The sequence below is a fragment of the Podarcis melisellensis genome (genome assembly GCF_964234715.1).
Source record: "Podarcis melisellensis genome assembly, chromosome: 6".
NCBI lineage: Eukaryota > Metazoa > Chordata > Lepidosauria > Squamata > Lacertidae > Podarcis > Podarcis melisellensis.
Window position 1 is genome coordinate 56,518,936 of NC_138538.1, and position 13,840 is coordinate 56,532,775.

General features: G+C 44.4%; 1 protein-coding gene across 5 annotated transcripts in view; it reads right to left on the minus strand.

Moving 5' to 3' along the window:
• Positions 1-2,879: 2,879 nt before the first annotated feature.
• SSBP3 (single stranded DNA binding protein 3) overlaps positions 2,880-13,840 on the minus strand; it is a 171,775-nt gene continuing 160,814 nt past the window's right edge. For 4 of the 5 annotated variants that reach the window (XM_081915865.1, XM_081915862.1, XM_081915866.1 and 1 more), the window contains 7 exons: positions 12,810-12,845; positions 11,941-11,995; positions 10,171-10,241; positions 8,302-8,380; positions 6,958-6,986; positions 6,462-6,563; positions 2,880-4,885 (listed from right to left, as the gene is read on the minus strand). In XM_081915865.1, coding sequence (XP_081771991.1) covers positions 4,856-4,885; positions 6,462-6,563; positions 6,958-6,986; positions 8,302-8,380; positions 10,171-10,241; positions 11,941-11,995; positions 12,810-12,845 — 402 coding nt within the window. In that variant the 3' untranslated portion in view covers positions 2,880-4,855. The remainder of the gene's footprint in view (positions 4,886-6,461; positions 6,564-6,957; positions 6,987-8,301; positions 8,381-10,170; positions 10,242-11,940; positions 11,996-12,809; positions 12,846-13,840) is intronic. The other variant, XM_081915863.1, reaches the window with a different exon arrangement.

Genomic DNA, 13,840 nt, shown 5'->3' on the forward strand with positions numbered 1-13,840 from the left:
CTACTCTATTCTGCCTTGGTCAGACCCCCACCTGGAATACTGTGTCCAATTCTGGGCACCACAATTTAAGAAGGATGTTGACAAGCTGCAACATGTGCAGAGGAGGGCAACCAAGATGATAAAGGACCTGGAAACCAAGCCTTACGAGGAGCGCTTGAAGGAGCTAGGTATGTTTATTCTGGAAAGGGGAGACAGAGAGGAGATATGAAAGCCATTTTCAAATATTTTAAGGGCTGTCACATGGAAGGGGGAGCAAGCTTGTTTTCTCCTGCTCTGGAGGGTAGGACTCGAACCAATGGCTTCAAGTTACAAGCAAGGAGATTCAGACTAAACATCCAGAAAAACTTTCTGACATAAGAGCTGTTTGGCAGTGGAAAAGACTCGCACGAGAGGTGGTGGACTGTCCTTCCTTGCAGGTTTTTAAGCAGAGGTTGGATGGCCATCTGTCATGGATGCTTGATGACCCTTGGGGTCCCTTCCAACTTTTAAGATTCTATGACTAGCAGCTGCTGCTTAAGATGAATTATAGTGCTGCAAGACATTGCCCAGGTTTTTGTTACATGCACTGGGCAGTTTTCCACACTGCTGGTTGCATGACTGAGCTCTGAACTGCAAGTGGAAAGATCAACACTGCTTTCAAAACAAGATTGCAAAAGTGCACGGAGTTTTGTACAACCACACCACTATGTTGCTTGAACGGTGGGTGCTGTGTTTACTTATCCAACTAATCCTGATGTGGACCATCCATAGTTCTCAGATGGCCAGCAGCTGTTGGATGTGCTCATACTATAACGGCACAAGGACTTCCTCCTCACACGATGAGATGAATAGCAAAGACCACTGCTGCAAAAATTACTCTTCATCTCCGTAATGTTTCTCCACACCCGAGAGAAGTGAGCTGAGAAGTAACTGCTGTGGGAGCAGCCCACTATAGAGGTGGATCTGCTCCAAGCATCAACCTGTAGGCACAGCAGCCTCTGGCCTTTCTTCACAACCTTTTGAGTGGTTATGCCTGGCTGGAAGGTGTCCTTGAACTCTGATCTCCTGCTCGCTTTGATGGACAACAGAGAATTGTGTGTGAGCGTGTGTAGAAACTAGCCCAGTATAAAAAACACCCATTGCTCCACCTACTTTTTCCTCTGGCTTCACCCACCATTACCACGTGGCCCTTTGGAAGGCGACCCAGAAGAGGATGCAGCCGTTGGGGTCCCCACCCCCACCCCTGCTGCACCACACATGGCTAGAGGGATCTCTTCCCAATCTCCCTTGCAAAGGCCTGGGAGCGACTAAACAGCCAGTCACCTATGCAAAAAATAGCTTCAACTGACCAGGTAGTGGAACTCTTGTGAACTGGAAGAATTATTCTTCTTCTGTCAGCTTTCCCATGTACAGTGGTACCTTGGGTTAAGTACTTAATTCATTGTGGAGGTCCGTTCTTAACCTGAAACTGTTCTTAACCTGAAGCACCACTTTAGCTAATGGGGCCTCCTGCTGCCACTGCGCCGCCAGAGCACAATTTCTGTTCTTGTCCTGAAGCAAAGTTCTTAACCTGAAACACTATTTCTGGGTTAGGAGGAGTCTCAAAGCGGCTAACAATCTCCTTTCCCTTCCTCCCCCACAACAAACACTGTGAGGTGAGTGAGGCTGAGAGACTTCAGAGAAATGTGATTGGCCCAAGGTCACCCAGCAGCTGCATGTGGAGGAGCGGAGACGCGAACCCGGTTCACCAGATTACGAGTCCACCGCTCTTAACCACACCACCACACTGGCTCTATGCGTATGTAACCTGAAGCGTATGTAACCCAAGGTACCACTGTACCTTCCCTGCATATATTTGCAACTTGTATAGCTGAAACAATATCCCGCACAGAGATTCCTGGGCCAGGATTCGCAGAACTATACCACAGGCAATCCCAAAGAGCTGGTATATTTTCCTTTGTTTCAAAAGCAGATTAATGAAACTCTTTTTCAGGAATGGCTTGCTGTGGAGAAAGGAGCTGTGTCGTTGGAGAAGTCCAAAGCTCCCAGAGGTGAGCAAAAGTAGGTCACAACACCCTTAGATAGCAACTTCTTCCACAAGTATGACGATGCCACCCTGAAGGCAGTAATCCAGGCTTCCTCCACTGACAATCACATGGGTACAGCCATACCTCACAGATCACAACAGCGCAAGCCTTTTCGGGCGAACGGTGTCAAACTCAACACCACTGCGGGTTCATTTTCTGCTTCTTGTGAGCAGCTAGCAGGAAGGACCACTGAGGACTTTTGCTGTTTTAAAAACACACGGTAGTTTTTCTGGAGGTCTGCTTATAGCCCTTATTTCTAGGAGCTTTAGAACTGCTGCCACCGTCTTGAATGTCCTGTTTTTCTACCTAAAGCAAAGGACAAGATGGCACACACAAACAAGCACTCTACTCCACGTTCACAAGCAGCTTATTATCTCGTTATCTCAACACTGCCAATGGGACAGTGTCCTCCTTTCAAGGGCAGGAGTTTGGGTTACTTCCAACAGAAGGAAACAGCTTGGAGAGCTGCTGCCCCCAAAGATCTGCCACCTGAGGCAGCTGTCTCATTCTGTCTAATAGTAGAGCTGGATTTGCTGTTCCTCCATTGTCTGATATTGTACTGTTCTCAAGCTACTTTTCTTATGTATTTTCAATATTGACTGAACAGGATAATAATGTCTTAAAAACGAATGTGGCGGCAGGAGCCTGGAATCCAACACACCTATAACCTTTGTGACAAGCAGTTAGCTGTGTCTTCAGAATAACGAACGCAGCCGATGACCATAGACTACACCCCAAGCCATCTCTTCCGGAACCACTGCAGGCACGAGAGTCAGAAGACAGCTGCTACGAGAGTAACAAACAGCAAGGGACTGAAATCAAATGTTTATATTTATTACAGCATGGGGGGAAAGGGAGAGGAGAGGGTCTTGATTCATCTTTTAAAAACCACCCCGAACCAATGAAGACAATAATTTAGCTATCACTTTAATACAATGAAACCTGTCAGTTATTCTTTAAAAAAAATAGAAAGGGTGCTGCATTAGCAATGGGACAAATTGGTTTGCCGGTTTATCCCCCCCGCCACCCCGCTTTTAAATATTTTCTTGACTGAGAGACCAACCATTTGTCAACCCCACCCCCCATCATATTTCTACAGAGAAAACACAATTAAAATGCCTAAGAAAAAGGCAAACATTAAAAAAAGTCATCGTACTACTAAAAAAGTTTGTCAATTCACATAGTTTTTGTTTTCAGTCAGAATAATAAAAAGCCAATGTTTCCCCCCAAAAAAACCAAACAAAAAAAAAAAATTCGTTAAGGGGTGCGGAAAAAAGACATCCCTTTAATAAAACATTATCAACAAATATCGTACACAAACTACAATGTATAATAATTACTTTTCTTTTCCCTCGCTTAATTTTAGAACCAGACTACAAGGTAAGAAAAAACACTGAAACAAGATACAATGTTCTCAAGAATCCGCACAAAGGTAGGTAAATCCAGGGGAAGATAATATTTTACATAATATGAAATACATAGATCAGAAGTGAAGTTTTTTCTTCTTTTTATATAAAACAAAGACCAGCTACAAGGGAGTGTAATGTACAGAGATCCCAAGACTTGCGAGTTTCACTATACATTGTATGCTTTTCTGTAGTCACCTCTACCATGAGAAGGTAAGGTTTTTTTTTTTTAATTTTGCTTTTAATTACAGAGTAAGAGAGAGAGAGAGAGCCTACAGAATAGCAAGTATACATTTTAACAACAATAATTACTTAAAAATATCTCCATCCAGTTTCAGAGCATATACAGTGAAACCCTAATAAGATCACATCATTTCATTAAAACAAAAAAAACAAATGTTAAGAAGTTTGCGCTCACAGTTTTCGTGTCCCAGGTCAAGTTTTTAACCCCTTTCCCTTTCAATTCTGGTGGACCAACACCTCCCCAACATAAAAAATAAAATGCCATGTACCCTAACCCCACCTACCCCCCCACCCACCCCCAGGAATTTTTGACACTTTAAAAGTTTTGCAAAAGGGGAGTTAATAACATTTCTTTGTAATTTGGGGAGAAGGACAAGGGAGGGGACTAATACAGTGCATGCCACAGTCACAGATACCAAGATCACAATTAAAAGTTTTGGAGGATGTGATCCTACAAGGGGGCCAAGCTGCATTACGCAACTGAGAATGAGGCAGAAGAAATCTGTTCCACTTGGATCTTCCTTGCTGGAGAATGTTTTGTGCTGCAAAACATCAAATGCGGGGGGGGGGGGGCAAAAACCAACCAAAACAAAAAGAAGTTGGGGGGGGGGGAGAGGGAGGAAGTGGTCTTCCGAACAAAACCCACCAATTTATATATATAAAAACCAAACTCTCCAGTTTTATTAATTATTTTAAAATGGCTACAGAGACAACATGAGATTTCATACCTAGACTAGCTTCCTTGCGTAGCACAGCACAAACATACAACAGGTTTAAAAGAATAATCAAGCAAAGGAGGTTGGAAATCGGGTGCTAGAGGCTTTTGTTTTGTTTCCAAAAAAAAAAAAATCAACAAAAAAGTGTCATGTACATAGAATAAACCCTTCTTCTGCAGAAGGATCTGGTCATGTCTTGAAATATTTTAAAGATTTGTCCTTCATTGTTTTATGGAATAAAAAGTTCAGCCTTTTTATTGCATGAAACTAAAAATCAGGGGTGGGTCTCCCCCCGGCTCTCTGCATGTCTCCCTGCCAAACACACCTAGATTCTCTTCTTGCATAATTTCTTGAGATCCTCCAAATGGCAGCCGACTTTTTCTTTATCCTGGAGAAGAGGATGCGGGGTGAGGGAGGAGGGAAATCACACACTCATCGTCATGCTGGGAGAATACTGGGCGGTTGGGAGGGAAACGGGGAGGGGGCGGAGAAAGAGAGAAATCACAGCGTTAGAGTGAGGCAAGAACAAGACCAAAATGCTAAATGTTGCGGAAGCTGAGGAAATGAGATATGAAAGAGATGTGGGCTTATGAAAACTATAAAGCAACGTAATTGGCTTCAATAAATCAGGAGGGCTAGAATATGCTAAAGACTAATTTATCAGGACATAATCGCTCCCATTTCCCCAAACCACAGTTTGCCAAACTGGGGGGTAAAGGAGAGTTTAATAATAATAAAAAAAGCCTAAACAGTATGTGGCAGAACACAATTAAAAAAAAAAAATTCCAAATGTATATAATGATAAATACAGTGCCAGTTTACAGTCTTTTATAGGAAACATACTGTGTTTCATTTCAAGGCGCCACTGCATGTAATAAAGTACCACTGGTAGAACTAACTCATCAGGAGCATTAGGACCTCTTGTATGGACGTATTCAACTAAAGGAGGCAGGCAGCTTTCCTAGCCCTTCCCCTTTGCTCATCTAAATTTTGACTGGGAATTGTGAAGGGCAGGGCAGGGCTCAGTCTTTGGCATATGCTACTATTCAAAACATGGATATACATGGCTGGTGCAACAGCCATCAACTGAGACTACTCCTGGGTAGAACTCTGTCCCCACAGGACCCCTCACAGGAGGAAAGGGGGGAAGCCACTGCAGATTCTTCCTCTCCCCCTCCCACCCTGGAAAGTTTCTCCAGATGACACTGCAGAACAAGGGGGAGGGCAGGATGAGGTCTTCCTCTAGTGAGCAGGAGGAATCCTTCTATTTAGATGCTTCACATTCACTGAAATCACTGTTATGGAAACAGCATGAAATGGACATGTAGACTGCCAGATGTGATCTCACTCACTGACATATACAGTGCTTGGAAGCCATACATATTAATTTGCTGCTTGCCTGCTGACTGTAATCATGTTTCGAAGTGGTAACTACATTGCTGGGTGGTCCAACTTAATAACCCATGGCTTGCTGATCAAACCAGGATGACCCTCACAAATGAGTCAAGTAACCATGGCTTGTGCTGTCCAATGTTGGCTTCATTTTCTGACTGCTCCTGCCTCTTGTTTTGTAGGCATAGCTTCATAAGCCAGCTGAAAGCCATGGTTTCACAGTCTGGTTTGTTGGCCACGGCAAACCATAATTAGTTGGCTGGAGTGGGTGGTTCAGAGATGCAAGCAAAGCACAGTTAAGCTAAGCAAATCATAGCTTAGCAAGACAAGCAAACCATGGTTTCTTTTCTCTATTTTAATCGCCTCGGTTTGGAACCCTTTATACCTTTTGTCTTTGAAAGGTATGTCACGTCTCAATGTGCCGTACTGTGTACCTTTTCCAAGTTTTGTCAGCTCCAAAGCCGCCTTTTCTCTATGTCTAGTTCCCTCCCCCCCCTTTTATGATCACATAACACCCCCTCCCTCTCCCCTCTCTGCACATATCAATGATTCCTTCCCAGAAATAGCTTGAAAGAGCCTAACAGGCTCTGTGATTCAAACCCCGGTTAGCATGAAGAGTTGGTGTAAGGATGACTCACATTGTCATTCTGGAAGGAATGGAGGAAGTTGCCTCCCAGTTCACCATCATCTCGTGGAGTGCCGGGAGGATTGCTAATGCCACTTATGTTGTTTGGAGAATTCTGCAGGTTTTTTTTTGTTTTGAAAAGAAACAAAAGACCACACAGAGATACACATGCAAGAAGTGAGTGTGTGCCTTTTCGAGTATGCTGCGTACTAGCAACTGCAACAAAAACATATTGTTCTACAATGGAAAAAAGATCACACGGGTAGCTAAATATATATGAGAAAATGACTTGTGTTTGATGACTCCCTCACAGGGCTAAGAGCAAAAGGGGGGGGAGAGGGAGAAAATGTCCTTGCGCTGGTGAGCAGAGGGCAGAAAAGAAGGGTAGAGCTTCAGGTCTCCCTCCCTGCCCCTGCCCCCAGGGTCCCATATTAACCCCCCAACATAGTTGTTATTTTGTCCATGAAAGCAAGAAAAGAAGACGGCCCAGTCTAAGAATGCAGACTTACTTTTGGAAGTCCATCTATGTCTCCTGACCCTTGCGAAAGAAGAACAAAAGAAAGGAAAGAAAGGAAGGTAGGCTGTTAGTGGGGGATAGCCGATTTCCTTGTCGTCGTCCCCCCCCCCCATCAGCTCTCCCCACTCTCCCACCCCCGTTCTGCACCAAAGTGTCCGGTTCCTGAACCATCATCCAGAAATAAGACGCGGCTGCAAAAAGCTCCGCCTTGGCCTTCCCGGAAGCAGCTGGCAGTACATTAGTGAGCTGCAGGTCACAGCTGGGCTAATGCAAACCTCTTAACATTTGCCTCCAGAAAGGGACATGCTGGGGTTGCCTCAGCTGCCATTCCTTTGCATGCAGAACTCCCGGGAGCAGAGCCCCGGCTCACCTTCCTGCACGGCACTAGAGTAATGGCCTAATCGAGTTGCTACGGCCTCGGCTCCCTCCCGCGAGCTTCGTGACACTGATCAAGATGGAGTATAGCACCTCTACTTCAGCAAGATGTATAAGGCAAACATAGGAGGTTAATGGGTCTTTCTGCTGCTTTAATTAAAACACTCGTGCCACGGTTAGGTTGATGCTGCCGCTTCGCCTTTATCCATCAACAGAAGCCTGGCAAAGCCTGTGACCAGCAGTCCCTGCTCCCTGGCTACTTTCCTACGCTGAGTGTGTTAGGAATGGCCAAGCCCTCACAAGACTGGGCTTTGCAGATTACCAGCACTGAGCCAAGTCCCCAAAGCTCTGGAAACAAACAGGATCCGCACCACAAAAACAAATGCCGAAAGCACACATCAGCCAACAGGCAGAGCCCTAGGAGCTCTGAGGACAGGAAGCATCTGCTACAGAATTTTGCAGAGTATCAGGACAAAGGCCCCGGGTGTCGAGTCTAGCTAGGACTAGGGTCACCCCACCGCCTTTGCAAGGGGTCCTTGCAAGAACCGATACCTGTACTAATCCCTGATTCAAACATTTCCCCCCTAGAGTGCAATGCTGGGTGACTGCTCTTTTAATTTCAACCATACACCCGAAGTAACCCTACACCAGGGTCACTGCAAAAAGCAACAATCAAAGCAATTTGTGGTTTGCTGCATGTCCTCCCAGGGTTCTGTACCAAGGGCACTCTAATTCTGGACCCAAACAGATTATAACATATCTTAAACTTAAATTCTGCATTCCCACATTAACATAAAGCAATGTTTTCAGCCAGGAACAAGTACATGAACGTGTTTGTGATTGCACATCCTATACAGTTAAAATGACAAAGTGCACAACTAGAACTCATTTTATCACTGCTGGTTCTGGGATGTCCCATGAGAAGATAGTTCAAAAACGCTGAATATTGCTGAAGACTTACCTAATGAGCCATTCATGTGATGCGGCTCCATCCCACCCATGCCCCCCATTGGGCCATCTGAGCCAGGTCCCATGGGGAACTGAGAAAGAAAGAAAGAAAGAAAGAAAGAAAGAAAGAAAGAAAGAAAGAAAGAAAGAAAGAAAGAAAGAAAGAAAGAAAGAAAGAAAGAGCTGTCAGTTACGACACATCACTCATGTTTTAAATATCCAACATACAATAATATTAGCTTGTATGTCTATTGGCGGAACACCAATGGCAGCAATGCTCTGCAAACCCAGTTTTCTGAATTCTGCTTAAAACACAAAATAATGAAAAGTTCTTTAGGAAACAACAGTTTGCACTGAAAACCCACCATCGCCCACTGGGTATGTGTCTTCCAAATTGAGGAGGTTTGATACACACCCTCTCTCTTCGAAGAAGCCATTGATCTATTACATCTTGTACCACTCCTGTGGGCAGCCTCAATCCTGACAAGGAAGTTACGGGGAACTCTGCTCTTCTCTTTTGGATCAAAGTGGATAGCCAAATGGAGCAGCTGCTGTCCAGCCTAACACATGGTTGTCTGGGCATCTGATACTGTTGGATGGTCTATGGCCGGCCATACCACAACTACTGTGCTTTTCAGCTGTGCAGAAATTTTGCTGCCACCCTCTACTTCAGCACCATGTGTGGGCAATCTGGAACCCTTCGACCACAAACTACTACTATATGAAGGGTCCATATAAAAGCCATCTCCAACTTGCCATGTGCAAACTGAGGGAGGAATTCAACATAGCATTAAGCAAATTGTTCCGTTAGCTTGTGTGATATAATGAATGCTCTGCCTTCTCTTCCCCCTGCAGGTGCTTCTGGGTGTTTTCCTGATCCCCACAGAGCCAGTTTTGTGGGCACAGGAGGAGGAGAGGGAGAAAAGCTAGCGTAAGTCCATACATGGGCTTCTGCTGGTGGGGCCCATTTGCTGAATCCTGCCCTTAAGTGACAGAAGTAGTGCAAGAGGTGGAGGTTCTAATAACATGACTAATCCAGGCCTCTGAAATCTCATCTGCCAAAATGTTTCAGTTGCCAGTCAAGATTTCTTTAGGCTCCATGTCATCTAATTGTACCCCTGCCTTTCATCCACGTTACACAGGGAAGCACACACTGGATTCCTTGACAGTTTTCTATCCAAATACTGGCTAGGACCAGATTTCTTTAGCTTCAATGGATTAAGCCACAGCACCTGTATTTAGACCCCAGTTGTTTTTTATTCTTGCAACCATCAGTTTGCTACTCCTAACATCCCATGAATTAAAACCCTGAGATTTAAGTGTTTGCTCCTCCTCTGCCTCCTCTCTGTTCTGTATTCCATCCTCTTTGGACAACGTTTTCTGAGAAACGGACAGGACACACTTTAAACAATCATCCAGCTACTGGAGTTTAGACTAGTTCAGAATGAAAAACTAGGTCTGAACATAGTAGTATTCAGAAAAGAGCTGCCCTTCCCCAATAAGAGCTTCCTATCTGAAATATTGGCCTGGCATTGTCCTGAAGACAAAAATCTGGCAGGTAATCTTAACAGAATCTCTTTGAGATCAGCTTGAGTAAAAGGTGAAGAAAGGCCCGGGCGTCAGCTGTGTCTCCTTTAAATGCAACCCCGCTAACCAGCAATGTGCGTGACAATCTTGACCAGAGCTGCGTGAACGCCGCTGTTTTAATAAGCGTAAAAAATTAACAAAGTCGCTGAAGAGTTAATCACTTTTTGATGGTTTGTTTTATTTCTGTTTTGTAACAAATGGCTGAAATCAATTAAACTGCTTTACCCTCAACTGATGAAGTTAATTATGATTTGTTATGGTATCTGATATGTAAATTATTAGAAAGCAGACTTACATTCGACCGACTGCCTCCAGGCGGTACGGGATTAATCATTGTGTAGATGTTGTCACTTGAATTTGTCGAATCTGTAGAACAGTGAAACCCACTAAGTCAGGGTGATTAATTCATTTCTTAATTAAAACAAACTCATGCCACTTGAACTCATTCTTTTGTATTTTATCACCTAAAATTCTCTCTAAGTACCACCATTTTCTGGCTAATTTGTATTTAATGAAGATTCACAAAGTTTTTAATCACAGAAATTCAACTGTGAAAAGAATTCTGCTACTAACCGAGAATATTGGGGCTTTCTTGCCAGGAGAGGTGTAGAAAGATAATTTGCTGCCATGTGTCGCATAACACCTCAAAATTAGCTGATGCAATTATCTTACTACAACATCATATTTCATCTTTAAAAAAATAACAAAATACATGGATGACATTTAGTCACAATATTTTTATTTTTTTAAAAAAACAACAACAGAAAACCCAATATTTTTCTTAATAATGAAAGCACTACGAGACAAATGCTTAATTGAAGGGCAGAATACAAACAAAAATACACAAATTACAAGCAGGCCATGGTGACAGGAGAGAGAGAGAGGGAGGAGTGGTGCCTACATTAACATATGGATTGTTTTATTATGACCTAGTCTGAAATGTAGGTCAGAGTTCTCATATAAATGCAAGAGCAGGAAGGCAGTGGTAATACTACACTGAAGCTCCACCCCTGCAGCTGTGGTACACGAGAGTTACACGCGGCATGGCTTACCTCCCCAGAGCCACCACTCCCCCCGCTTTTATTCTTGCCACCGACACATGCAATGTATAGTAAATCACCCTTGCAGGCCTATCAGGAATATTCACCAGCCCCGACACTGACACACACTCACTCTTTCTCCCCTCCCACTTTACTACGAGGGAAATACACAAAGGGGGGAAGGGAATTTTACTCAGCCTCCTGGGGAGTGAGCACCGTTTTACAAAGTGGAATTCACTCCCAGTACAAATATGGCAACACACAACATTGACCCTGACAACAAAAAGAGATTTGTGTAGGCCTTCCTGGTGCTAATATTGGGCAACCCAAGAACAGAACAGCCCTAAAGAAGTTGGGTTTTTTTTTTTTTTAAAGGTGGGTGGGACTGGCTTAAAAACAACAACAACAACCCTCTTTAAACTTGTTTGGATATCTGGAGAATGTTCCTAGTTAACTTCTACAAATCCACCCCTCCCACAAATGATTTTTCCTCATTTACCAACATAAAAATAGGTTTTTAAAAAATTACCGACACCTCTCCCAACGTGTCAAATTTCACATGGATAATTCATCAAGGGACGCAGCGACCTCTTTCACATGGCTTACTGGGAGCTCAAGGCCGAAGTACGGTGCATGCTGCCTCCCACCCCTCAGGAAAGGCTTTTGGTGCAGCCAAATCTCCCACTAACCCCATTTCTCATACCCCTCTTGCGGGGCTCCCTCATGTTTTAAGCCCTGGCATAATAAAAGCCATCAGCACATGGCTGGCAGCGAGGGCAGGGAAAGAGGAACGGAAGACAAAACCTCTCCCTTTGAAAAGAGTCGGGTTGCTATACAGCAGCTGCGCCCAATCAATAGCCAAACCGTGCATTGGTGGCATGCAGATTGTTGCTGTTGCGACCTTAAATAAAATCCAGCAGCAAAGGTAACCTGCTAAGCTAACCCAACCATTACCGGGCTCTCAATTCTCTTTTTAAAAAAATAAAAAATGGGGGGAAATTAGTGCTGCTTTCTTTCACCCTTACCTGCAGGGCTAGGCATGATAGGTGTTCCAGGAGGACCTCCGCCACCAGGGGGCCCCTGTTGACAAGATTAAATACACATCAGGAACCACTGTGATAACACAGCCTGCAATAGGTCAGCCAGATCCTGCTGCTGTCAGCAACAATGTCTCACCTTGGTATTCAGCCAAGCATTAATCTCCTGCTAAAACCTTTGATGCACTCTTGTAGCCAAAGTGCAATTTCTTTGTTTAAGCCTCGGGAAAAATGAAGGTTTTACTGAGGAGTGGGGGGGGGGGGAGACATCTGTGCAAGGACCACATACCAAGTCTATCTGCCAGGGTAGTTAACAGGGGGCATTCTTTCTATAACCTTCACATCTGCAGAAGGTGCAAACAGAAACGGGCAACTTAGAACGCTGCAAAGTACTTCTTGGATGTGCCAATGGGATGATCCAGAACGACTAGAGGAGTGTGCATTCAAAGTTCTCCACCGACACGCGAATTGTAATCACCGTGCGAAACTTCAGAAATGCGTTCTCGAGACCCCTTAAACACAGTTACGCCACCACTGCATCATTCGCACAGCTGGGGTCGCTAAGGGATTTCTTTCCATACTTTTGAGGCATGTTCAAGACTGGGGGGTGGGGCTTTTATCATGCTTTATTCACACTGTCTGGAGGAACAGAAAGGGGCTTCCTCAGAAACCACGTAGCTCAGACATTTTAGGATTCTTGGCCTAAACGCAGAAGCGAATACACAAGACACAGAACCAAGTCTCTGCAGGCACTTGTATCCTAAGACAGGATTCCTAGTGGTATGCACGCAAACACCAAAATATCGAATCGTATGGTGGACCGGCACGTCATGACCCATAAAGAAATATAAACCTACCACGTATGTACCAGGCGATGAAGAAGAGTATGGAATCTGCAAGATCAGAGCATAGGCATTACTTGATGAAATATACCAACTGTACAGGGAAATAAATCCTACAGGTGATGACTGTAGGCCAAGAGTGCATACAAATAAATTTATTATTATTATTGAATTTATATACCGCCCTATACCTGGAGGTCTCAACAACTGTTACCTGTGTCCAGGAGATGGACGCAATACATACAACCCAGATAACATAATTTCAGTCTTACTGGTTTTTTTAAAATGTTCAGAGAACCCAATATAGGAGCAGAGGGACACTGGAGCACATCCCACCATCCCACTGAGAAGGCATAGCGGTCAACTTATCCCTTTTCTTGCGAGGAGTCCTATTCTGAATAAGGGAATTTCCCCTATTCGGAATAAGGGAAACGTTGACAGCTATGCTGGGAAGGGGAATCGACACATTTCAACAGAGATTCAGGAACCCTCTTAAAAGATTGCACACAAGGGAGGGCAGTGGGAATGAGCACACTCGCTCTGTCCCCTGGCCGCCATTGGATGGTAAACATCTGAAGCAGGGAGATTCCTGTACTTGTGGCAGTTCCCCAACCATTTTAGAAGCCTGATATTCTGGGGTTGGAAAACACGCAGGAGAGTCTCTACCGGCACACGCAGGTCCCACTAACTGAACGCTTGTTATGCAAAAATTTGCTTAGTTGTGCCCAAACTTTGCTATACAAACGACTGATTCATATATCTGAACAGCTGGACTTGTGAGAATGGTGTTGCTTAATCGTGAGCTTTATTTTCAATAGTGAGCCTGACATTTTCCTACTGTGTATCCAAGCCCACAAGCAAAGCCTCTTCCTCAGTCGTTGAGATGGGGGCAAAGTCGCTGTCCCTGAGCAGCAAAGAACATGTCAGAGCCAAGCCCACAGAGGGCCAGCCAGGTTGGCGGCTGGGACAATGAGGGAGACACCAAGGATGAAGAAAAAGAGGAGGACCTTGGCTTCCTCCAGGGCTGAATTTTGTCACTGCAGTAG